This window comes from Naumovozyma dairenensis, chromosome 3 (assembly GCF_000227115.2).
Source record: "Naumovozyma dairenensis CBS 421 chromosome 3, complete genome".
In the NCBI taxonomy this organism is placed as follows: Eukaryota; Fungi; Ascomycota; class Saccharomycetes; order Saccharomycetales; family Saccharomycetaceae; genus Naumovozyma; species Naumovozyma dairenensis.
Window position 1 is genome coordinate 220,401 of NC_016481.1, and position 24,094 is coordinate 244,494.

Consider the following 24,094-nt stretch of genomic DNA (forward strand, 5'->3'; position numbering starts at 1 on the left):
ATTGTATTCAATTCGCAGTTAGTTATTATCAAGAAGATGTAGAAGAAGTTCTTCAAATAGAGATCTGTCAACATATCAAAACAGCGGCAATGTATTCTGCGAGATATCGGTCCGTATACTACGTACTAAGGTTATTCTATTTTAATTTTAAATTTAAAGGTTATTTATTTAACTCCAACTTTTTAAAGATCTGTAAAACCACATCATCTCAATAATGTTTTATAAATGAATGGAAGCAGTTACAAATACATTTAGTTTTACATCTTATATTAGCAGTTGTAACTTGCTATTGTTTAATAACAAGAAAAAGGTATGTTTCAAAACATCATAAATAACTCAAACTTATAAAATATAATCATGATAGTGAATAAGAACATTATAAGGACAAATTTTATTAAGAACTCTATACAATACACACTTCGATATCACTTTACAGCACGAGAAAGGACATTACCTAGAATAAAGAACTCAACTACTATCTTATACACCTCACCTACGATAACAGGACAAAGGTTATTTTACAGTACTAAATCTAATGCCGCTACTAGCACTATAGAAGAAAATGGAGGTGGAACTACTAATGCTGTCGCTGATGATGATGTAAGAACACCTATTGAAGAATATGATAGGTTAGTGAGGATAAATCGATTAAGAGATGATCCTCATCAAAGATCAATTATAAGTTCATTAAGCAATCTTTATGAATCTTTAAAATATTATACCCCACCATCGTCATCACGATCCACATCAATGTCAAAACTTACCGATATAAAGCGGAAGTTCTTAAATATATTCAATCAGAATAAAGCCACGAAAGTTAATGAAACTGACGTTCCAGTGGGGATATATTTATATGGAGATGTTGGATGTGGTAAGACGATGTTAATGGATCTTTTCTATTCCACAATCCCATCTCATCTTTCTAAGAAACGTATTCATTTCCATCAATTCATGCAATACGTACATAAACGATCTCATGAAATCATAAAGGAGCATCACCTTGATGATAAAAAAGATGTTGATTCTATACCAATCCTAGCTAATGAGATCTCTCAAATTTCCAATATTTTATGTTTTGATGAATTTCAAGTGACAGACGTAGCAGATGCGATGATACTTCGAAGGTTATTAACTTTATTATTATCACCTGATAAACATGGGATTGTCTTGTTTGCTACATCTAATAGATCACCTGATGAATTATATATTAATGGAGTTCAAAGGGAATCTTTTATTCCTTGTATTGAATTGATTAAAGATAGGACTAAAGTTATCTTACTTGATTCTGAGGTTGATTATAGGAAAATTCCAAGACCAATGTCATCAGTATATACTTATCCTACTAAGGAGAGTGGTTTGAAATGGGACTCTAAGGAATTTAATGAAATTAAAAGAGCTCATATTAAGGAATGGTATGATTATTTTGCACAAGATCGTCGTCATCAGAAGAGGAAAGATCGAAGACAAAAGGGAGATAATAACGCGGAAAAGTTTAAAGATTATTCATTAACTATATGGGGTCGTGAATTTAAGGTACCATTATGCTCACCACCAAGGGTAGCACAATTTACATTTAAAGAATTATGTGGACAACCACTTGCTGCGGGTGATTATTTAGCATTAGCGAATAATTTCCAAGCTTTCATTATAACGGATATACCATATTTGACTATAATGATGAGAGATGAGGTGAGACGGTTTATTACATTTTTAGATGCAGTTTATGATAATGGTTGTAAGTTAGCCACAACTGGCGCTAATGATTTTACTTCATTATTTGTTGAACCTGAAGATATTTTGAATGATTATGAATTGAAAGATTCACACAGTGATGATGTAATTGATAAAATAGATGGTAATAATGATGAATTAGTACTTAAGCATGGGTTTTCTAAAGAAATTGCAGCTAAATCTCATATTTTTGCAAAGGATGAAGAAAGGTTTGCATTTGCAAGGGCATTAAGTAGATTATCTCACATGAGTTCTACTGATTGGGTTACGAAATAATAATTATATTAATGACTATTTTATTTAATGAGAAACGATATGATATAGATAAAAATCTGTAAATAAAAAAAGATGAATAAAAAAGTATGAAGAGAAGTGTGAATATATTTTGTTTTGTTACGTCTTGTTGTTCGTTTCTATATATATATATATTTCATTATAGTCTATATACAAGTATTATTATCGAGAGGAAGAGAAGATAAAAAAAAATATTTGAAGTTAGAACACGAAAGACTATCGTTTATTATTACGTCTTGGCCTATCTTTCACTTTCATTTGATTTTGATTTTTACCTCTTCTAGTTTTGTAACCCTTAGCTAATTGTCCCCATGGTGACATTGATAATTTATTTGATTTTGATTTACCACGACCACCACCATGAGGATGATCACATTTATTCATTGCGACACCTCTAACATGAGGTCTTCTACCTAAATTTCTTGATCTGCCCGCTTTCCCCAATGATCTATTTTGATGGTCAACATTTGACACTATCCCCATTGTAGCACAAGCATCGATGGAAACATATCTATGTTCCCCACTTTGTAATCTTACTATAGCCTTTTTCTTATCATTCAATTTTGAAATCAATCTAGCATAAGTACCAGCAGCTCTACAAAATTTAGCAGGTCCCACGGGAGTAATCCCCACATTATGAATGACAGAACCAATTGGGATCATTGAGATGGGTAAACAATTACCTCTCTGTGCAGTTTTCACACTCAATAACGCGGGGTCAATTTTACCATTCATTTCCAACAATATATCCTTTGGTATCCCGTTCCTAAATGATTGAATTATATCACCTTTCCTTAATCCATCTGTAGCGACTACATAAGATAATGTTTTCTCCTTCTCGTTGGTTGATTCTAGCAGCGCAATATGAGCAGATCTATTTGGATCGAATTCAATTCTTTTCACTAATTGTGGATTGGAATCCCATCTAAAATAATCCAAAGTACGAATCCGTCTCTTGTGACCTCCACCACGATGTCTTACAGTTATTTTCCCCTGGTTGTTTCTTCCAGCGGTGACCTTTTTATGGATGGTTAATGATTTTATTGGTTTACCTTTGAAAAGATGAGTATATATTGGTGTTTTAAACCATCTTAAACCTGGCGAGATTGGTTTTCTTGATTTTATCTTAATTGTTTGTTTTAATAATTTTCTACGAGATTTTATGAGTTCATCTTGCTTTTCTAATGTTGCTATATCTGTATTGTTTGGTATTATTTGTAATATTTTTGCAGAGATTGGAGTTGTTGTGGTTGTGGTTGCATTTTGTTGCTGTTGTAACAGTGTTTTAGAATATGAATATGATCTTTTAGTAGTGTTGAAGAGTAATGAAACGGAAGTATATCGCGATAAGAGGGAACTCTTTTGAGATATGGGTGAAAATATGATCATCCCTGTGAAATAGTGGATGATAAGTTTGATTCTCTTTGCACGATGGCCTTGAATAACTGTGTGGTTCCCCCTTTTTGCTATCTATGCTATCTAGTTCGAGCAAGCAAGCAAGCAATCAATAACCAACCTACATATTTCTGTGTATATCCTTAATTTCCATATCGCATATTAATATTAACAGACCCTAAGAAATCATACATATTGTATTCATTCATATCGAGAGGGTAACGGCAAGAGTTTAGCACCCGGACACCACGCCCAGGGCCTCGGTTCAAAGCAAAAAAAAAAATTTCCTCGCGCCGTCGAAATTTGCAGATTTCCCAGATTTCACTCCATTGAACAATTGACATATATAAAGGGCGTACTCTGTAAATGTAATTGCAATTGTTACTGTCTTAATAATTATATTTGGTTCTTATATATTGGAGAACAGGGTAACCATCGTTCTTTCTATTATTCTGTTCCGTCTCTATTGTACCTATTCTATAACTATACAATACTATAGTGTTTTGGCAGAGTATATGGTATATATAGAGTGAGTGGCAAATAGAAACATTGCAATGCAATGCAATGCAATACAATGCAAACAAGCAAGCGATGTGTTCAAGAACAGAAGTTCTTGGATAGAAAGAGAAAATGAATTATTGAGTTTGAAGAAAATATAAATAAATAAATAAATACCTGATGACCAAGTTGTCGCCCCAAGCGGATCTTAATTCAAACATTTGAAATGACCGACTAATGACACTTATAAGCCAAACACTGAAAATTCTGATATTTATTTATTTATTTTTACTATTTTTTTCCTTATTTCTCTCTCTATCTCTATCTTGATTATATATATGCATATTTTTATGATGAATTAAACAACTTCCATGCTAATCATGATACAAGTTCTATGGTTTTATCATGGGACTTAATGATTAAAAAAGTTGATACTCTTTAAATCCTGATTAATATACATACGTACTGGATCTATTTCAACGTAACCCGTCTGAGCAGTTGGTCCGGAATCCCGGTCATACTTTATTACGAAATCAGTCTTCAACATTCATCATACATGACTTAACGTAACATGACTTACCGTAACATGACTTAATACACATACACATACACATACACACACACACAGATATGTATGTATGTAATTGGTCATCGGAAGGAAGCCTTGTCTTATATTCTATTCTCTTTTGTTAATTTCTTTCATCTTCATCAGATTCCTGAAAGTAAAAATGAAAATTGGAGTTTCCACTAGTCACGCTCTCTCTATCTCCGAGTCATCGGGTATAATCGTTAAACCAATGTACACACCCGAACAAGTAATAATATATATAAATATAAATACATATCCATAGATCTCTATATCCTATGAACAATACCTCGAACCTTCTAATTTTGCCACCATTTGGTATATATCTCCTCAATTGACCTTTATTCTGTCACAAAAATTATACTCTATCCACACACACACTTCATCTATCACTCACTCACCCCCCATTCATGAGATACTATTGTAATCCTACCACGGTAAGATTGTCAATGACAAAATCTTTGAAAAATTATAATTATACTAATAAACTTTCTTCTTCACCAGCTGCTATCACTATCAATCGTTCATTTTCGAATTCTACCGCTAAAATGACCCAAGATAATGAACCTTCACAACAACAACCTTTATTATTACAAAAATTTCCAATGGAAACAAATAATGGTGAACATTATTGGGCTCAATTCGATAATAATACTCATATCACAAATGAAAGGAAATCTTCATTCAAAGGTTTAACTTTCGCAAATCAATCAAAATTACCATCTTTACCAATTCCTGATTTAAATTCAACAATTTCAAAATATTTAAATTCAATTAAACCATATTGTAATAATGATACCAAATCAATTAAATTCCAAAATCAAAAATTATTATGTAACGATTTCATTGAAAATATGGGACCCCTTTTACAAGATCGTCTCATTGAATTCAATAATAATGGTAACAACAAGAGAAATTGGTTAAGTTCATTTTGGGATAATACTGCTTATTTAGAATATAATGATCCTGTAATCCCATACGTTTCTTATTTTTACGTTCATAAGGATTTAACTATGCAAAACTCAAGAATTCAAAATGATCCTCTTATGAAATCAACTGCTATAATCTCTACTGTAATTAAATTCATTGAATCCATTAAGGATCAATCTTTACCCCCAGAGATTATCAAAAATAATCCATTCTGTATGAATAGTTTCCAAATGATGTTTAATAATTCAAGATTACCCGATTTTAACAATAATAACGAACTTTCAAATCGTGATACTAATATATTTTATTCCATTTATGAAAATAATTTCATGATAGTAATGTATAAGGGTAATTTCTATAAAGTTTTCACTCATTGTCAAAAAACCAAAAAACCTTTATCTGATAACAAAATTTGGAATCAATTATATTCAATCACTGCATCATCCTCTACAAAAACAACAACTTCTCATGATGGTGTTGGAATCGGTTCATTAACTTCTTTGCCTCGTGATCAATGGCGTAAAACATACGCTGAATTAATTAAAGATCCAAATTCAAAAGAATCGTTAGAAACAATCCATAAGGCATCATTTATCCTTGCATTAGATTTGGATCAAAAACCAATCACTTTAGAAGAAAATACTAGAAGTTCATGGCATGGTGATGGTATCAATAGATTCTATGATAAACCTTTACAATTCTTCGTCACAGGTAATGGATCCTCTGGATTCTTAGCTGAACATTCAAAAATGGATGGTACTCCAACATTATTCTTAAATACTTTTGTTTGTCAACAATTAAACAAATTGAATCAAGATGAATTCTTATCACAATTCAGCTTGAACCCATCATCATCATCATCATCATCATCATCATCATCATCATCATCATCATCATCACTTCCTCCACCTTCTCCATTACCATTCTTAAAGACTCCCCAAATTCAATCTGATATAAAATCAGCTCAAGAACAATTCCAAAATCAAATTAATCAACATAAATTACGTGTATGGCAATATAACAAATATGGTAAAAATTTTATCAAATCCATGAAATTCTCTCCAGATGCATACATTCAACAAATTATTCAATTAGCCCTTTATAAATTACTTGGAAAGCAATTACCCACTTATGAAGCTGCCTCTACAAGGAAATTCTTTAAAGGTCGTACTGAAACTGGTAGATCTGTCTCTTCATCATCTTACGAATTAGTTACAAATTGGTCAAAACCTCATATCACAAACGAACAAAGATGTAAATTATTAACTAATTCCATAATGGATCATTCCAATTATTTAAAAATGGCATCAGAAGGTATGGCAATTGATAGACATTTCTTTGGATTGAAAAAAATGTTGAAAACAAATGAGACCATCCCACCATTATTTAAAGATGAATTGTTTAATTATTCATCCACTTGGTTAGTCTCCACATCACAATTATCATCTGAATATTTCCAAGGTTATGGTTGGTCACAAGTTTATGATAATGGTGTTGGATTAGCTTATATGTTGAATAATGATTGGTTACATATTAATATCGTTAATAAACCAAAAATTGCAGGATTTGATCCAGATCAATTACATTATTATTTGACTCAAGCTGCTGATGAAATCGCTCAAGTATTGATTTCTCAACAACAACAACAACAACAACAACAAACGAAGGCTAAGTTGTAAGCTAGCTTGCGTTCGTGTTTACGTACATATACATACAATCTTTATATTTCTCTTTTAGAGCAAAATAAAATATTACTCTTTATTATAAAGAAAGAACAAAGATAAGCTAATATAAGATCCTCTTGTACTATATGTATCTATCTGAACCAGGTACGTAGCTTGGCGATGGATTATATTCTGTAAATTTCAGCAATCTGTAACATACCTTAATGCCTCTGGACAATAAAAAATTTAGTGACAAAAGGAATAAGCATGACCCTAAAGTTTGAACATATACATATATATATTACACATCATATACACTCCCATATAATATAGACTCTAAACTCCATTATAAAGTCAAAACAGTTCTGAAAAATATATAAAAATTATTCTTTGATTTGGATAACAATTTTACCCTTTGCCTTACCTGAACGAAGTTTATCGAATGCTTCTTCGAATTTCTCAAATTGATACACAGAATCAATTTTGGGCACATACCTACCTAATGAAATCATACGTGCTGCTAAATCCATGTAAGATTTATTTGGTGTACCAAAAATACCTTTATAATTAAATTTCCTCCAGGGATTATATGTTCTAATTGGTGCTGACAATGAGTAAAGACTTAATATCTCCTTTGGAGTATATTCAACAGGTGTCCTGGGACCAACAGCTGTAACATAGTATGAATTTTCAACCCTTGGTTTCAAAAATTCATCCATAACTGGATAAAATTCACTTGTACCAGCAGAATCAAATATCAAATCAAATTTCTTACCAATGAATTCAGGAGTTTTCATCAAATCTCTAAGATTAGCAATGAATCCCTCCCCTTCATCATATGGAATTGTATAATCAAATCCAACTTGTTGGTTTTGTTCCATTGATTTGCTACTACATATACCAATAACGGTTCCAATATGTAATTGATTCTTAGCTATTTGAACAAAACAATTAGCAACAGAAGTGGACGCACCAAACACTAAGACCATTGAATCTTTATTCCAAATTTGACCTTGACCAAATAATGACTGGTAAGCAGTCCCAAAAACAACTGGCCAAGCCGCATTTTTCACAAATTCACTATTCTTCTTTTTGCCATTGCCATCATCATCATCATCATCCACATCAATTTCCTCGTTGATGGTAGCAGGGGTCGATTTTGATACAATATGACCAATTGCCGGATGTTGAGAAGGATCCAAAATCAGATAATTACTTAATGTACCTTGCTCCCCATAGAAATGTGTATATAGACCATTAATCTGATCACCTATGCCCCATATAGGTGCCACTTTAACACCTTTGCGAATGATCACTCCACTATAATCTTCACCAATCCCCTTTGGTTTAGAATTAGATATTTTTGCGAACGTAAGTTTTTGAAAGCCAAGATCGACTGGATTTAAAGCAGCTGCATATACCTCAATGACAATTTCAGTTTCTTTGTAACATGTGTCTAAATCTAAACTTGATTCAGTGATCGTCGCTGGTGTCTGATTATTTATGAATGTGATAGATTTCCTTGTAACGATGTTTGTCATTTTATGTTCGATAGGCTCGGAACTTCACTTTACATATATATCTCGCGAATTATATAAGTTCCTCACTTACATGAAATACACACACAATATGATTCGTTTTGACATCCTTGCTCTAGTTGCTTCTTTTAAATAGGGCCATCTTTTCGGTGCTTTTCTTTTTTGGCAAGCTTTGAAGGTAACATTTCTTACAATAATAATTAAAATAGATTTTTAAAAGTGAAATTTCTTGAAATTATTTATTTATTTATTTCCACGGAAGACTTTCTCCACGGAAATGTCTTCCGTGGAGGGCACATGTAAATGTTTAGTTAAATTCATACGTATATTAATAATAATACTATTATTATTATGATTATGATCGATTCTTGATATATCAGATGAAATGATGGTAAATATCAATTAATACCTAAAATATTCTATGCAACACATACATATGTATATATATAATTCTCGTAATGATCTCAATCTGATGTTAAATCAATAACTTCTGCATCAGCACCTTGATTATTGTTACCACTACCTCCATTTACGACAGGTGGTGGTGGTGTATTACTATCAACGGTAACACCTAAACTATTATCATCAGTGGTTGATGATGGTGGTGGTTCTTTTCTTTTCCTTGGTAATATTTTAGAGTAATCTTTCCTTGGTATAAAAGGTGAAATATTATTTTTATTACTGTGCCTTCCTCCTCCTACTCCTACTCCTACATTTGTAGTCTTATTCGTACTAGCCACCGGTGCATTTGAGGGAGGAGCCATTGACGGAATATTACCAGTCGTTCCCAAAGGATATCTATTTATATTAATATTGTTTGTGTCTGTACCATTAGAATGATGTTGATGGTCATTTGCCCCTGTTATTGGCGTCCCCGATGATGATGATATGTTTGTATATAGTGGGGTTCCGGTTATGCCTAATAAATTGGGTTGATTGTTCTTTGTCGTCGCAAGCACTGGTGGCGTTGGTAATGCAGTAGTTGAATTGGGTTGTGAAACACTCCCTGATAATCCTAAGAATGATGTAGAATTAATACCTGGATGTACATTCCCAAGCGACGGTAACGGTTGGCTTGACGAATCTAAATTTGAAGTTATATTGTTGTTATTATTATTATTATTATTAGTGGCAGGAATATTATGCCTTTGTAAGCTTTCAGGCTCGAAATTGAATGGATAATTATGTTGATTATGTATTTGAGAATTAGGAATTACAGTAGAATATGGGTATGAAATACTTCGTAATGGTAGCTCATCTCTAATTGCAGGAGTTGTTGGTACTGATTGTGTCGTGATAGGAATGTTTGATACGAATTGTGGCTGTGTAGTACTTGCAGTAATAGAAGGTAAACTGGTTCTAGTATTATTATTATTAGGAGGTATTTGTTGCTGTTGTGATATGAGTACATTTGGAGGTTGTATACGAGTTGTAATTGAAGGGAAGAATGGATTTATTCCCGCTTGAACATTCGTCGTTATTGTAGTAGTAGTGGGAGTAACGAATTGTTCTTGTGATCGTATTTGCTGCTGTTCTTGGCCTTGAACTTGACCATGTAATGGTGTTTGCATTGCTGTATGCAATTGTGATTGTAATTGTGATTGTGATTGATTATTTTGCGACTGTTGAGTTCCATACGCAGATAAAGGTTCATCTTCATCGTCATCTAAGGTAGTATTGTGCCGATGACGGCGTTCTGATGGTGGTATTATTGGAGGTGAGATATCTGTTTCTTCTTCATCTTCTTGTGCTTCGTTTTCTTGTACTTCGTTTTCATCTTCATCGCTATCTAACGATATTACAACATGTTCTTCAGAATGATGTAAATGAGGTATTGCTGAAGTTGATTTCTCAGGGATCTCAGTCGATGTTGTAGATTCTTGCTTTATACCATTCTCGGAAGTAGTAGGAAGTCCATTGTTATTATTATTATTTCCCGTGTCCTCTCCATCTTCGTCAATAGCAATCCAATTCCCGTCAGCTGTTAATTCAATTTGTTCTACATCATCTTTTGAATTTTTCAAAATATCATCCACGTATTCACTTATTGATAAATTTTCCAATGGGATATGAATTTGACAAACTGGACATTCCCAAGTGGGTACTTGTAATTGTGAATGTAAATACCAAACTGCGTCAAAACATTGTAAATGTTCACAAAGTATTGATTTTGTTGGATATTTCATCCTTGTATATGATATGGGACATTGTAAACTCATTACCATTGATGTAGTGACGAAATCAGATTCATCTTCTTCTCTTAATGTTCTTTTAATATATGCAATTGTGGATTCTTTTGAAATTTTGAAATTTTGTTTCAATACAACGTCTCGTACTATCTCCTCTGGAGTTATAACTTTCACTAGATAACAAAATAATATGAAGTCAGTCTTTTGGAAGGCGTAAATGAAATCTAAAACATTTGTTGCAGTTGTGGAATTTTTCTTTAAATGTGGTGTTAGATCAGCTGGTTTTGCTGTACCGATTTTATTTTTCAAACCTCTAACGTTATCCTTAATAGGTATAGAATTAAATACGATCTCATTTGGGAATGGGAACATGATTGGTTCCTTTTTGTTATTTTGGGATGGTAAATGAGTTGGTCCACAATATAGTAATACTTTATAATTTTCACTCGAATTGAGTAATTCCCAATCTTTTGCATTCAGTTTAAATAAAGCTTTCACAGAAGCTCTACCTGTACATCTTTTCAATTTTATACTGGTGCCCTCTATCAGTCTTATTGGTTTGTAAAATGGTGATTTTCTGAAATAGAAAGTATCATTATCAGGGTCATAGTTGCTAGCTGGCTTCTTCTTTTGTTGTTGTTGTTGTTGTTGTTGCTGACCTGTTGTTTTGTTATTGCTACTGTTAGTGTTGTTATTAATATTCATTGAAGGTATTGTATATTGGTAATTACCAGTTTTGATTGCGCTCCATAGATTATTATATACAGGTAACATTTGATTATTTTTAATTCTATTAATGAATACAGTCAATACTTTTGGTCTCCATGGGTCTATAGTGGTACCAGAACATGATTCTTTTATGAAACCCGCTATTCGACTTTGAATTTCAGCCTTACGTCCATTTGTTGCTAGATTTAATGATCTACAAAGAGTTTTCAGTTCTGTGACCTTTAATGTTTCCATTTCCTTAATGGCAAAATCTATTTCTTGATAAAGTCCAACCCCTGTGGGACGAGATGGACTCGTTGAATTAATGACTGCTGCGGACATGTTAGTTGCAGAGATGTGATGTGATGTGATGTGATGTGCACACTATGTTAATAATACCCGTAGTAATAATGGTATAATACAGACAGAAGATACCCTTTCAGGGATCGGGATATCTTGGAAAAGACGTTATGGATAGGCTTTTTAGTAGCTTTACTGTTGTTGTCTTTTAACTGGATTTGCCCACGAAATCAATCAACCACGATCACCATTGCCGCCCATTGCTAGTTATAAGCAGATATATTCACTTCAATGTTGCTATTATGAAGAAACTAAAAGGAAACACTTTCAAATTCACGGAAGCGTGTTCATTACCCGGGGTAGGTGGCCGTGTCACACACATATATATATATAGATATAAAGCATACAATCGAATAGCAGTTAATGAGGAGTGTAATGAGTTTCTCTTGAAGAGCAAGCTGGATTGATATGTGTATTGTTATTGTTATTGTTATTAGTGGATATATTACAGTCACACTGTAATAATTATCCATTATATCTCCTTCTTGTTTTTTATATGAGAGTTGGTGGAAAGTCATTATATAAATTACATCTTGGATAATAGATCAGAATGTAACTTCTTAAAGGTAGAGAGTGGAATATAGGATCAGATGAATATTTGATTCGGATTGCTCTCTTTATATAGTAAAAATATTAACTAATAAAGAGATATAATAACTAATTGAAATACTTCTAACTCCAGTTCAACTTTCAGTCCTTTTATAACCTTTCCAGGATTGTCATGTATCTATTCTGACGTCCAGAAAGCCACACCATTACCACATAAGTTAGTCACAATAATCAAACACTATTCAATAAAAGATGGTTTACTTTATTATTCTGCTAAAATACCATTCGATTCAAGATTGGTTATACCCGAGGGTACTATTCGTCAAACATTGATACATCTACATCACGATTCGTTGCTAGCTAATCATCCTGGTTCGTTCAGAACTTATCAAAACCTGGTACATGATTATTATTGGTCTAACATGGTAAGTATCATTGAACAATACACCAGGACTTGTCCACAATGTCAACGTAACAAACATTCACGGGTACTCCGTCCTGGTATTTTCCAACCACTAGCTGTTCCATACTGCCCCTGGTCTTCAATTGGTATTGATTTTGTTTCCGGTATGAAAGAAGCACATAACTTCGACTGTGTACTAGTTGTTATCGATCGTTTAACGAAAATGGCACGATTTATTCCAACGAAAAAGACGATCGACACTAGTGACTGTGCTGACCTTCTAATCAACCATATTATCTGTCATCATGGTGTTCCAGACGAAATTGTATCCGATAGAGATAGGCTGTTTACTGGGGTAAAATTTGGGACCGTCTCAGACAAAGACTACGAATTCACCTTAAATTCACCACATCGTATAACCCAGCCTCCTGAACGAACTAATGACACTATGGGAAAGATCATAGCAAGTTATACTAACCAACACGCCACTGACTGGCCAATGTATTGGTCTGTCGCTGCTTTTGCCTACAACAACACCTACCAGAGTAGTATCAAAACTACTCCCTTCTTCCCTAGCTATGGTTTCCATCCAAAGCTACCTGGCTTTACCAACCCCATTCTTGATCACTCACAGAACAATAACGAACAGCAAACCCCTGGTACCTCACAATCCAACTTAGACTATCACCTTCAAGCACTTCAAAACATTATGGTATCGATATAAACAAACATGACTGATGCTCAAGACCGCCAATATATCCACTTTAATGAACACCATCGTGTTACAAACCTCGAGGTTGGCAACTCAGTAATGGTTCATAAGGATGCTTACAACAATAAACCTTCTACCAAATTCCATCGGTTGTTAGTATGGTCCCTTCAAAATTATAGAAAAGTTGGGTCATCAAACCTACCGACTAATCGTCGTACGAACACTTTCCATGTTCGAACATTCAAGCTCTATTATTCAATGCCAAAATAATGCCAAAATAATGCCAATAATGTTCCACCCACTGAGTATCAAAGCAAACTACATCTCATGGAACGTGTTGTTCGTACTTTCCCTAATAGTACTTGTGAGGTCTGATGGTCAAATTGCAGAAACTTGGGATGCTAGCATCAATTCATTGCATATTATTTTCAATTCCGAATACCGTTATCCACTTGATCCATATTATGATCTACCTAAGCAACAAAATTACTGTTACATCCCCTTAAGCTGGGGAACAGCTTGGTTCAGCTTTCTTTGAAGGCTTGAAGGGATTCGAAACCTTCTTCAATCCTCGTATGTTTGAGCATCCTTGATTATGAGTAATCTTCACCAAAAAGGAATTATTTCTTGTTTTTCATGTTTTCTATCAGCGTACAAAACTGGGGGGGTGTAAGATTCTATCCGATTGGGTTAACGAAGTGTCGGCGTCACGCCAAAAGTGTCACAAAGAAATATGTTTTTTATTTTTTTATTATTTGAGTAATTACTGTCACAAGTCGCGATCAGTCAAGTAAGTTACGGGTTATTATGAACTTGTCAGCTTCCAAGTAATGACTCGTACATATTTGGAGCTGTTTAACGTTTATTGAATTATGATTGAGTTTCTTTTGTTGAATTAAGTGGAATTTCTTGCAAGTGTTATCTTATTATTATTAGGATTGTTTTAAGTGCAGCGACTTCTATGGATTCGGCCGACCATGCGTACAAGAGTTATGTATTGGGTCGGTTGAGTGATATCGTTTTGCTGAATGAACAAACAGTAACTGTCGGATATATTGATGTAGCTTATTTCGGTTCTAACATATAATTAAATAAGTGGCAGACAGACTTCCTATTCATTTAATCTAGAGTGACAGTTCTTTATTCGCCCTTTTTCTATTTGTTTATATAAAGAGCATAGAAACAGGATACTAAAATAACACAGATTGACCTCCTAAATATATTTACATCTGTTTGACTTTATAATTATTTTATTTTTTTCATTTTGTTTTATTATTAGTGAATACTATACGTGGATATACAGTCTAAGAGCAATCAATTATACAAGATGTTTAGTTGTTGTTTCCCCTTCGTTTATTAAGCCGCAATTAATGATATCTCTTCTTCTTCAATTTCACAAACATTTACGATACTTTCCTTAAGCACAGCAGTAGTACCTCTTGCAAATTTATAACTTTGTTGTTTAGCTTCTCTAACATTTGGTGTAACGTAATTTCTTAAATATTCAGCATCTTTACCCACTTCCATTACACAAACATCCACATTAGAACCAGATCCTAAATCATTCCATATACCAGCTTGAATAGCTTGTGAAGCCAATTCAATAGCTTCCTCTTTACTCAATTCAGGTCTCCATTGAGATTCCAAAACAGCCATAGCTGCTAAAGACCCTGATCCTAATGATAAATAATATCCAACATCAGTGGACCCATGAGCATGAATTGAAAAAAGATGAGCACCAGTTGGATCCACACCAGCAACGATCAAATACGCACCAATATGACCCTGGTATTTGAAAAGATGTTGTTTCAACATTTGTAACGCAGAGACAACACGAGGTGATCTTGAAGTATATAAAGAATGTAATTCAATATTGGATCCAATTAATTGAGTAACAGCTTCAGTATCTGCCGCGGTACCTGCACCAGCACACCATATTTTAGGACTAATTCTGTGTAGTTTGGCACAATTCTTGTCTGCTACAATGGGACCTTGTGTGGACCTTGTGTCTGCTGCGATTACTACACCATCGCGATATTTTAAACCTACAATGGTGGTACCTGTGGATGTAGCCTTTGGTTGTTGAGTGGCGGTTTTCGATGTTAGAAATGTATTTCTTTGATAATTGTCAAATGATAGACCTGCCATGTTTGTATTGTATTGTATTGTATTGTATTGTTTGTTGCCTTTTTTGATGCTCGAGATTGGTTCTGTTTGGCTCTGTTTGGCTTGTTTATCGTGGGTGGCAAACCATCTTCTTTAATTGTAGTATGTTCTTCTTTATCACACACATACAGAGAGAGGGTACTTTGAATTATTCCTAAAGGGATTTCATTAGAAATTTCATTGGAAAATCGTTACCCGGGGAAAAAGGTTAGGGTAAAAAATAACTGGCCAGGACCTTGAGGGTTTACTGGTTGAGCCCTCAGCTCAAATATTTCCCCTACTAAAAACAATCTTTTGAAGTTAAACCATTGGATTAATGAAAGTAAAAAGGTAAATCGTCCCCAAGTTGAAGAAGAACAAGAATAACCCAACACTGGATATATCCCACTTCAAGCTCGTTCTCTTCAATAGACTCTCCCTGTTGGAAATCTAATAATTAAGAAAAAAACGTAACTATGGGTAAGGGCGCAGCTAAATTTGGGTTTAAAAGTGGTGTTCTGCCAGTAACAAGATCCATCCTTAAGAATCCCACTACCAAGCAAACTATCCTTATCTCTAAAGTTAAAGCAGTAAAACCAAAGGGGGTAGAAGGTGTTGGGTACGCTAAAGGTGTCAAACATCCCAAGGGTTCTCATAGAGTCCCACCATTAAAAAAATTCATCGACGTTGATACGCTGATTTCTGACACTGTAAGACTACCTAAATTAAAGGATTCGCAAAATGTAGCTGAATCTTTAAGTAGCGAACAATTGGCCAAGATGAAGAGAGCTGAAATAAGGAGGAATTACTTGGCTGAAGCCTTTAGGAATGAGGAGAAAAGATTGGTTCGTAGAGATGAATTGGTTCAACAACGTGCAAAAATTATTGAACTGGAGAAACAAAATCTTAGTGAGAAGGTCGATAGTGAAAGTAAAGCGTCTGATTTGACAATACCTACTTTAGATGCAGTGGTGAATTTGAAAGCACCACTTATTAGATGGAGAACTCCGTTAGAGAAACAAATATTGAAATTGAAAAGAAAATATAATAGGGATTTAATCGAATTTGAATCGAAAAATAGGAAATTATTGAAATTATTGAATTTATACCATGTGGCTGATGAATTTATTGTCACTGAAGAGAAATTATTACAAAAAATTGATCAAGTGTTTAGTGATAATTATAGAACAAATCATAATGAATTCTTGGATGGAATTGAATACCAAACGGCTAATAAAAAGAAACTCAATGAAGATACTTTAGGTGATCTCCTTTTCGGTACCGTTGGTGGTGGTAATTTTATAGGTATGCCTACTATAAAGGAATATTTAACAGGTGAACTGGATGAATTCAATGAATTAATTAAACAAAAGACTATACAGAATATGGAAAATAAGGAAAATGATATGCAAAACATAATACATGATTAAAATAGAGAATAAAATTGGTAAAGTAAATTCGTTTCCCCGAAAGTGTACATCTTCCTGTATATATATATTAAGAAAAAAGATGGACCAATTAAATAATGTAATCTATATATATCCTTATCTCGAAGTATATTCAATCAACTTTTTTTGACTGAGCTGTGTTTTTCTTTTACTCATTCGATGTTATCAGAGTTATATTATCACCTTTTAGCATTATTCTACCTAGTTGCGTCCCTTTGGCTTTATTTTCCACTCCAGTTTTAGGATCTACTGGAATTTCAATAGCATCATCTATCACCACATTCATAAACTCATCAAATCCACTAATTTTCCCCGTTATCCTTATACCAACTTGCTCATAAAGCCAGAATGTTACTGGAGTTTGTTGTTGTAAATACCCAAAGATGCAATTAATAGGTGGCACCATGGCCTTCGATTTAGTTCTTGATGACATTGTACGCTAGATTGATTATTCTTTTCCGATTCCCCTAACCTCCTCGATTAGCAACTGCAACAATTTCCGTATTTCTTTATTGCTATATATGAACGAGCATTAATCTTCTTTTATATATTAAGTTGTAGATCGTTAAATGTTCTTTCAGAAACATTAATGAAAAAATTGGAAAACAGAAAAACAAAAATAAAAAGTGAGTTAGTTGCAGACAACAAGTTTGGCCACCAACAGCACCAATATATCACTAGAAAAGCTCATAGTGGCCAATCAATCCATACAATTGCACATTGTTTCGAAAGATGTCCGCAGCAAACCGACTTGTTGATCTACAAGCAGCTTTACAATGTATATCATCCAATGCAACACAAGATGATAAGAATAAAGCGTTACATTACTTAGAACAATTTCAAAGATCTACAGAGGCATGGTCAGTTTGCCATGATGTATTAATCAACACCGATGCGCAACTGTTAGAATTACATATCTTTGCTGCACAAACATTAAGAAATAAAATCACGTATGATCTTTCACAATTAGATAATAACTTAATGGATTTGAAAAATTCATTATTGCAGTTATTAACGGTCCATTCGCAGAAATTAGTCGTCACACAATTAAGCATCGCATTGGCAAGATTAGCGATTCAATTTCTAGATTGGAAAGACCCAGTTATCGAAATTATTAATGTTTTAAATCCATATCCAAGTGTCCTACTTGGATTCTTAAGAATTTTACCTGAAGAAACTTTAGATATTGGTTCTACACCATTGACCCAGGATGAATTTAATTCAAGAATTCATGAATTAATTGATTCAATTGCTGAAGACGTTTTGAAATTTTTAATAACTTGTACAACATTATTGAAACAATCAACAAATTCTGGTATATCAATGGAATTGATTTTACGTTGTTTGAATTCTTGGTCCTTCGAGTTCCCTATTGAAGAACTATTGACTGTAGAACCATTGATATCATTAGTATTTGAATCGTTATTAAATGGTGCACACGATTCCTCTGACATTTTTGACGCAGCGGTAGATTGTTTATGTGTGATATTGAGAGAAAGCAGAGATGCTCCTAATGAATCCCTGGTAATGGCATTGTACGAACAATTGATGAACATTCAAAGAAAATTATTGCCTAATATATTATTAAATACAACAACTGACGAAGACATTGATGAGGACATTCTAGATGGCTTGACCAGAATATTTGTAGAAGCAGGTGAAGCCTGGATTGTGTTTATTTCTAAATCACCACAAGTTTTCAATCAAATGGTTACCGTTCTATTAATGTTAGCATGTAAAAATCAAGATTTAGACATTGTATCCTACACTTTCCCATTCTGGTTTAATTTAAAACAGAACTTAGTTCTTGCCAGATATAAAGAGTCACAAATTGCATACACACCAATTTTTGTACAATTAATTAACGGTATTATAACACATTTACAATATCCAATTGACCAATTCGAATCTAAAGAGACCGAAGATAAATTCAAAGAGTTTAGATATCATATGGGTGATGTCTTAAAGGATTGTACAGCTGTCGTTGGACCCAAAGAGGCATTAGCTCAACCTTTAACAAGAATAAATATGGCTTTAAAAAATACAACAAATATTAATTCAAATTGGCAACAATTAGAAGCACCATTATTTTCCTTAAGAACAATGGCACAGGAAGTTCCACTTTCTGAAAGCACTCAATTACCACAAATTTTCAAAATTTTATGCAATTTACCTGAACATCCCAAGATTCGTTATGCAGCTACTTTAGTCCTCGGCAGATACACTGAATGGACTTCAAAACATCCAGAAATGTTAGAAATGCAATTACAATATATCTTCAATGGGTTCCAAGTGACAAGTGCGCCAGTATCGTCTGCACCATCTCCATCATCATCTGGCACTGTATCTCCATCACCTATCATTAGTAATAAGGCTAATTCGGATATAATAACGGCATCGTCACATGCCCTGATGTACTTCTGTTCTGATTGTTCCAAATTATTAAGTGGATATATTGACCAATTGATTGATTTCTACTTCAATGTGGAGAATGTTATAGATATTGAATCACAATTTGAATTATGTCAAGGGTTAAGTGCAGTAATTAATAGTCAACCATCAGACAAAATAGTTGAAGTCTTCAATAAACTATCAATGAGAAACTTAAATAAATTAAATGAACTAGTTATCAAATGGAAACAATCACCATCACCATATAATGTTCAAATTTCAGATGTTATTGATTTATTTTATGCATTATTTGAAGAATTGAAACCTAGATTTGAATATCCACAACAAGGCATGGAACCATTATTACCATCCATTGAAAATGTATGGAATAATTTGAAAATCCTCTTAATTGATCAAGGAGCCCTTCAAGATGAAATGATTGTGGAAAGGGTTACAAAATTTTTACGTAGATTATTTGAAAAATTCCATGTATTTTGTGAACCTATATTAGGATCCGTAGCAGAGATGTTAGTTCAAGGGTATGCGAATACAGGGTACGGTACATTCCTTTGGTGTTCTGGATCAATCATTGTGGTGTTTGGTGATGATGAATCATTCCCCGTATCTAAAGAATTAAAAGATGCCGTTTGGCAATTTGCATTATCACAATGTAATACTTTTATTTTGAACTTTGAAAAGATGGATAAGAGCCGTTTAAACGATTATTATGAATTAATTATGGATTTTTTTGCAATGATATCTGATTTAGTCATGTTTTATCCACAAGATTTCATTTTGTCAGGGGGATTATTATTAGGGAATGTTGTTGATGTTGCTGTTATAAGTGTTAATAAATTAGAAAATTATGATGCCTATGTATCCATTTTACGTTGTTTGGATGATATTATTTCATGGGGGTTTAATACACCACCAATTTCTACAGTTTCATTAGAATTTGTACCAAATGAATGGAGACAAGCAATTGTTGATGAAGTAATTATTAAACGTGGATCACAAATAATTGATTCTTTGATAATAGGGTTAGTGACTACATTTGATTCTGATTCTCATTCAGATGCGATTAGTTGTATTGTTAAATGTTTTAAATTGGCTACAGAGGCAAATAATGGGAACGCAAATATTTGTAATGAGTGGGTATGTCAAGCTATTGATAAATTAGGACAAGTAACGGTTAAGGAACGAGATAATTTGAACAATGCTATTTACACTGGTTTAACACAAAGAGATTATAGAAAAGTTAGAGAAGGTGTAAGGGCATTTGTTGAATGGTATTTGAGGAAAACTGTTAGTTCTAGAATGGAATGAGGATTAGTGAGAATTTATATAGATCTAGGATAGAAGGGAACTTTATAGTCGAATTTTAAGATAACGCTATATTATGCTTTCATTTCGGTATACAAAATTGGAATAACCACATGTTGGAGAAATGATATTTAAAAATAATAAAAAATTGAATATATTATGTATTATGTATTACATAGAGTTCGTTGTTTTTTTAAACGTCTTGATGACTTAATTTTTCTAATACTTGTGGATAATTTCTAAAAATCTCATCAAATTTATCAGGATATGAAACTTGGAAAACTTCAGGATCATTACCCAATGCAACAAAGAAAGTTGCTGTTCCTGACCTGATAGTTTCATTAGCAATATTGCAAATTTGAAGAGCAATCACGAATGAGAATGCAATCAGTGGAGCATTATATGATCCATTAGAATTATAAGATGGCTCAGTATATCTCAAATATAAAAATGCAAATAAGGCAGCAATATAACTTGCAAAAACAGAGTAGAATCCAAGCGCTAACCCAATTAAGTTATCATTAATTAAGGCATCCATACCCTTTTGTCTAATCATATACCAAGTTTCCTTTGCGGCTCTTAAATATGGTTTCCCATATAGGGCGATGAAAGAGTAAGCGTAATGGTTGAAATATTGAGCCAGCCATTGAATGAATCCCATAATCCAATCAATGATCATAAACCCGAATTGACCCCATTGACCTTGAATTCCACCACCTATGACACCTTGTCTAACTAGATTCAAAGTTTCCCTCAAAGTTTCAAGTAATGCAACGATTAATGAACCGAAAGAAATGGAACCAAATGAATAAGTCATTGCTCTCTTGAATGCACCAGATGCAGGCCATTTAGGCATACCTTGGTCGGATTTAAACATATAATACCATGAACCATAAATCCCTGATATTGTGACATGAACGACATTTTTTATAACTTCAGAGATGTAATACCCACAGAAGAAAACCAATACTAATATCCCAATCAATTTTGAATGAGAACAAGACCCACCAGAGACTTGACAACCAGGATTATTCCCATCTTGAGGATCATACTTGATATATGTAGCCACGATAACCACTGAAAACAGGAATGCAAACGCACTCCCAACTATAGTACCTAATAAAGACACTATTAAGGTTTGTGGTAATTTCTTCATGACATCAACTACTATTTTCAGAATAGTTATACTTAATGGTATTCTTGATCTCATACACCAATAAAACCATGCTGTAAGTACTGTAAAGACCAAAAAGACAATCCCTGCGGACCAGTACCTCAATGAGAGATACATAACTGCTGTAGCTAACCCAGCGATTATATTAAATATCATCCCAGCATAGATGAAGAATTTCGGATATAATCTCACTAGGATGATACCCAATGTAGCGAACCCCAATCCGATGATACAGCTGAATATTAATAATATCGCTGCATTTGTATCCGGGGTAGCTGAAACGGAATTATATATTCCTGAACCAGTCGAAGAATATGTATGTGACCATCCTCTTAAGGTTAGTGACGCGATGACTATGAATCCTGCTACCGTTAGTAAAAATAAGATAGTGAATGGCCAATCATTCCAACGAGGTTTGTTATCATTTTCTGTGGGGAATGCTTCTGCGAATGAGCCAATGGGGGCACCCGCTGTCTTGGCGTTCAAGTTATAATATTGGTCTTGTCTGAAATGATATTGATTTCCTGGTTGTTGCGGGTCGTTACTTGTTGCTGTCGGAGCAGATGAAGCCATTGATCCATCGTTATGTTGATCATCATATGATCCTTTCGTATATGCGGTGGGAGGAGGTTGAGGAGGTCTATGATATTTTTCATTTTCATTTTCATTTTCATTTTCATTATTTTGTGACATTGCAATTGTAAGTTGAAGATATTAAATAATGTACTTTCTTGTTTTCTTGATCGAGGCAATTAGCTTAGTTATGTAGAATATATATCTTTTTGGGATCGAGGATAATAGACGATTGGATTTGTATATGTGAGACTAATACCTGCTGTAATTATTTCAAGATTTTGTCCTTTAAATGAACCTCTTTCAAGATTCCAAGCCAATAGTATTTGGAAAATATCCCCTGTCTCTTACTCTCCTTGTTCGATGAGGATAATTATTAAGATCTGCGCACTGATTATGATGCTACGAATTTGACATTTCGAGAGTATAACACATTCCTTACAAGAAGACGACAAAATGATGGTCAAAACTTCAAAAGGACTCACCAATGAAACCAACTATTCTGTCCAATGGATCCAAATCTAAATCTGTTTTTGTGACCATTGCAAAACCTTTGTTTGAAATGCATGGCAAGAAAGGGTTAATTACCAGATAGGAGAGGTACATAATGTTATATGTGTATTATTCAGGGTTCAATCGCATCTAACGTTACCTATTATGATTTAGCGACCGCAAAAGTCACATGATGTGGCCTCTGTGGTAATACGGAAAATATCCCCTATAATTGCGTCATTGCCAGCCTTGAGCAGATGTGGCGCACACCAGGGTTACCCGGAGATTACCGATGAGGTGACGTAACGGCATAAGGACTTTCACGAAGTTAGGGGTAAATAATGAATTGTTGCGCGTTGACTACGTATAAACCTTCCCATTTCTTTTTCCTTGAACAATTCATTAAGATGGATGTTTCGGTTTTCATTTCATGTAAGTCTATATGATATGAAGTATATTCATAGTTTACTCTAATTTCTTCGGTTCTTCAGCTAGTTATATAAACTATTTAAAAATAAGTGAGATTTTTAAAGTAATCTTGTACTAAAAGTAAATAAATAATAACCAGTTTCAAAAGTATCTTTGATTTTCTGGTGTAGAATTAGAGGCAAAGGGTTTCTCGGTTCGTCTATCTTAGAGTTAGTTGTGTGATCTTGAGTGTCACTCTTGTTGTTAATGTTCTTATTATTTTTGTTTACATAGCTGTTACGTAATAGTGTATTCGTTGACCCACTATATCTACCTAACGTTATATATTTACGTATTAAGGATGAATCATTATAATCTTCTATTTTATTGATTTATCCATTATATATTCCACACCGCGGTTCAAGGAGTGAACTAGGCTACATATATTTACTCGCACATTACTAATCTCAGACCCTTTAGGTATTTACTTGAATATCCTTCTCTTCTTTTTAACTAAAAGAAGCAAAACTATGTACTATCCCTAAACGTGGTTGATAGAATCCGAATTATAACAGAGATGTAA

General features: G+C 33.7%; 11 protein-coding genes across 11 annotated transcripts; 5 read left to right on the forward strand and 6 right to left on the reverse strand.

Moving 5' to 3' along the window:
* Nucleotides 1-357: 357 nt before the first annotated feature.
* AFG1 (Afg1p) lies at nt 358-2,007 on the forward strand (the record flags this gene model as incomplete). Its single annotated transcript, XM_003668967.1, has 1 exon — nt 358-2,007. One exon carries the CDS (start codon nt 358-360, stop codon nt 2,005-2,007), a length of 1,650 nt encoding a protein of 549 aa, XP_003669015.1.
* Nucleotides 2,008-2,241: 234 nt separating this feature from the next.
* Nucleotides 2,242-3,414, reverse strand: RML2 (mitochondrial 54S ribosomal protein uL2m; the record flags this gene model as incomplete). The annotated part of the gene is made up of 1 exon (XM_003668968.1): nt 2,242-3,414. One exon carries the CDS (start codon nt 3,412-3,414, stop codon nt 2,242-2,244), a length of 1,173 nt encoding a protein of 390 aa, XP_003669016.1.
* Nucleotides 3,415-4,914: 1,500 nt separating this feature from the next.
* CAT2 (carnitine O-acetyltransferase CAT2) lies at nt 4,915-7,113 on the forward strand (the record flags this gene model as incomplete). The annotated part of the gene is made up of 1 exon (XM_003668969.1): nt 4,915-7,113. The coding sequence occupies one exon, from the start codon at nt 4,915-4,917 to the stop codon at nt 7,111-7,113; it is 2,199 nt and encodes a 732-aa protein (XP_003669017.1).
* A 368-nt stretch (nt 7,114-7,481) lies between these two features.
* Nucleotides 7,482-8,639, reverse strand: NDAI0C01140 (uncharacterized protein; the record flags this gene model as incomplete). The annotated part of the gene is made up of 1 exon (XM_003668970.1): nt 7,482-8,639. The coding sequence occupies one exon, from the start codon at nt 8,637-8,639 to the stop codon at nt 7,482-7,484; it is 1,158 nt and encodes a 385-aa protein (XP_003669018.1).
* A 461-nt stretch (nt 8,640-9,100) lies between these two features.
* NFI1 (SUMO ligase NFI1) lies at nt 9,101-11,875 on the reverse strand (the record flags this gene model as incomplete). Its single annotated transcript, XM_003668971.1, has 1 exon — nt 9,101-11,875. One exon carries the CDS (start codon nt 11,873-11,875, stop codon nt 9,101-9,103), a length of 2,775 nt encoding a protein of 924 aa, XP_003669019.1.
* A 989-nt stretch (nt 11,876-12,864) lies between these two features.
* NDAI0C01160 (uncharacterized protein) lies at nt 12,865-13,569 on the forward strand (the record flags this gene model as incomplete). The annotated part of the gene is made up of 1 exon (XM_003668972.1): nt 12,865-13,569. One exon carries the CDS (start codon nt 12,865-12,867, stop codon nt 13,567-13,569), a length of 705 nt encoding a protein of 234 aa, XP_003669020.1.
* Nucleotides 13,570-14,913: 1,344 nt separating this feature from the next.
* Nucleotides 14,914-15,705, reverse strand: PUP1 (proteasome core particle subunit beta 2; the record flags this gene model as incomplete). Its single annotated transcript, XM_003668973.1, has 1 exon — nt 14,914-15,705. The coding sequence occupies one exon, from the start codon at nt 15,703-15,705 to the stop codon at nt 14,914-14,916; it is 792 nt and encodes a 263-aa protein (XP_003669021.1).
* Nucleotides 15,706-16,178: 473 nt separating this feature from the next.
* PET123 (mitochondrial 37S ribosomal protein mS26 PET123) lies at nt 16,179-17,132 on the forward strand (the record flags this gene model as incomplete). Its single annotated transcript, XM_003668974.1, has 1 exon — nt 16,179-17,132. The coding sequence occupies one exon, from the start codon at nt 16,179-16,181 to the stop codon at nt 17,130-17,132; it is 954 nt and encodes a 317-aa protein (XP_003669022.1).
* A 166-nt stretch (nt 17,133-17,298) lies between these two features.
* Nucleotides 17,299-17,583, reverse strand: SME1 (mRNA splicing protein SME1; the record flags this gene model as incomplete). Its single annotated transcript, XM_003668975.1, has 1 exon — nt 17,299-17,583. One exon carries the CDS (start codon nt 17,581-17,583, stop codon nt 17,299-17,301), a length of 285 nt encoding a protein of 94 aa, XP_003669023.1.
* Nucleotides 17,584-17,882: 299 nt separating this feature from the next.
* Nucleotides 17,883-20,867, forward strand: MTR10 (mRNA transport regulator MTR10; the record flags this gene model as incomplete). The annotated part of the gene is made up of 1 exon (XM_003668976.1): nt 17,883-20,867. One exon carries the CDS (start codon nt 17,883-17,885, stop codon nt 20,865-20,867), a length of 2,985 nt encoding a protein of 994 aa, XP_003669024.1.
* Nucleotides 20,868-21,057: 190 nt separating this feature from the next.
* Nucleotides 21,058-22,731, reverse strand: PNS1 (Pns1p; the record flags this gene model as incomplete). The annotated part of the gene is made up of 1 exon (XM_003668977.1): nt 21,058-22,731. The coding sequence occupies one exon, from the start codon at nt 22,729-22,731 to the stop codon at nt 21,058-21,060; it is 1,674 nt and encodes a 557-aa protein (XP_003669025.1).
* Between the last annotated feature and the right edge of the window lie 1,363 nt (nt 22,732-24,094).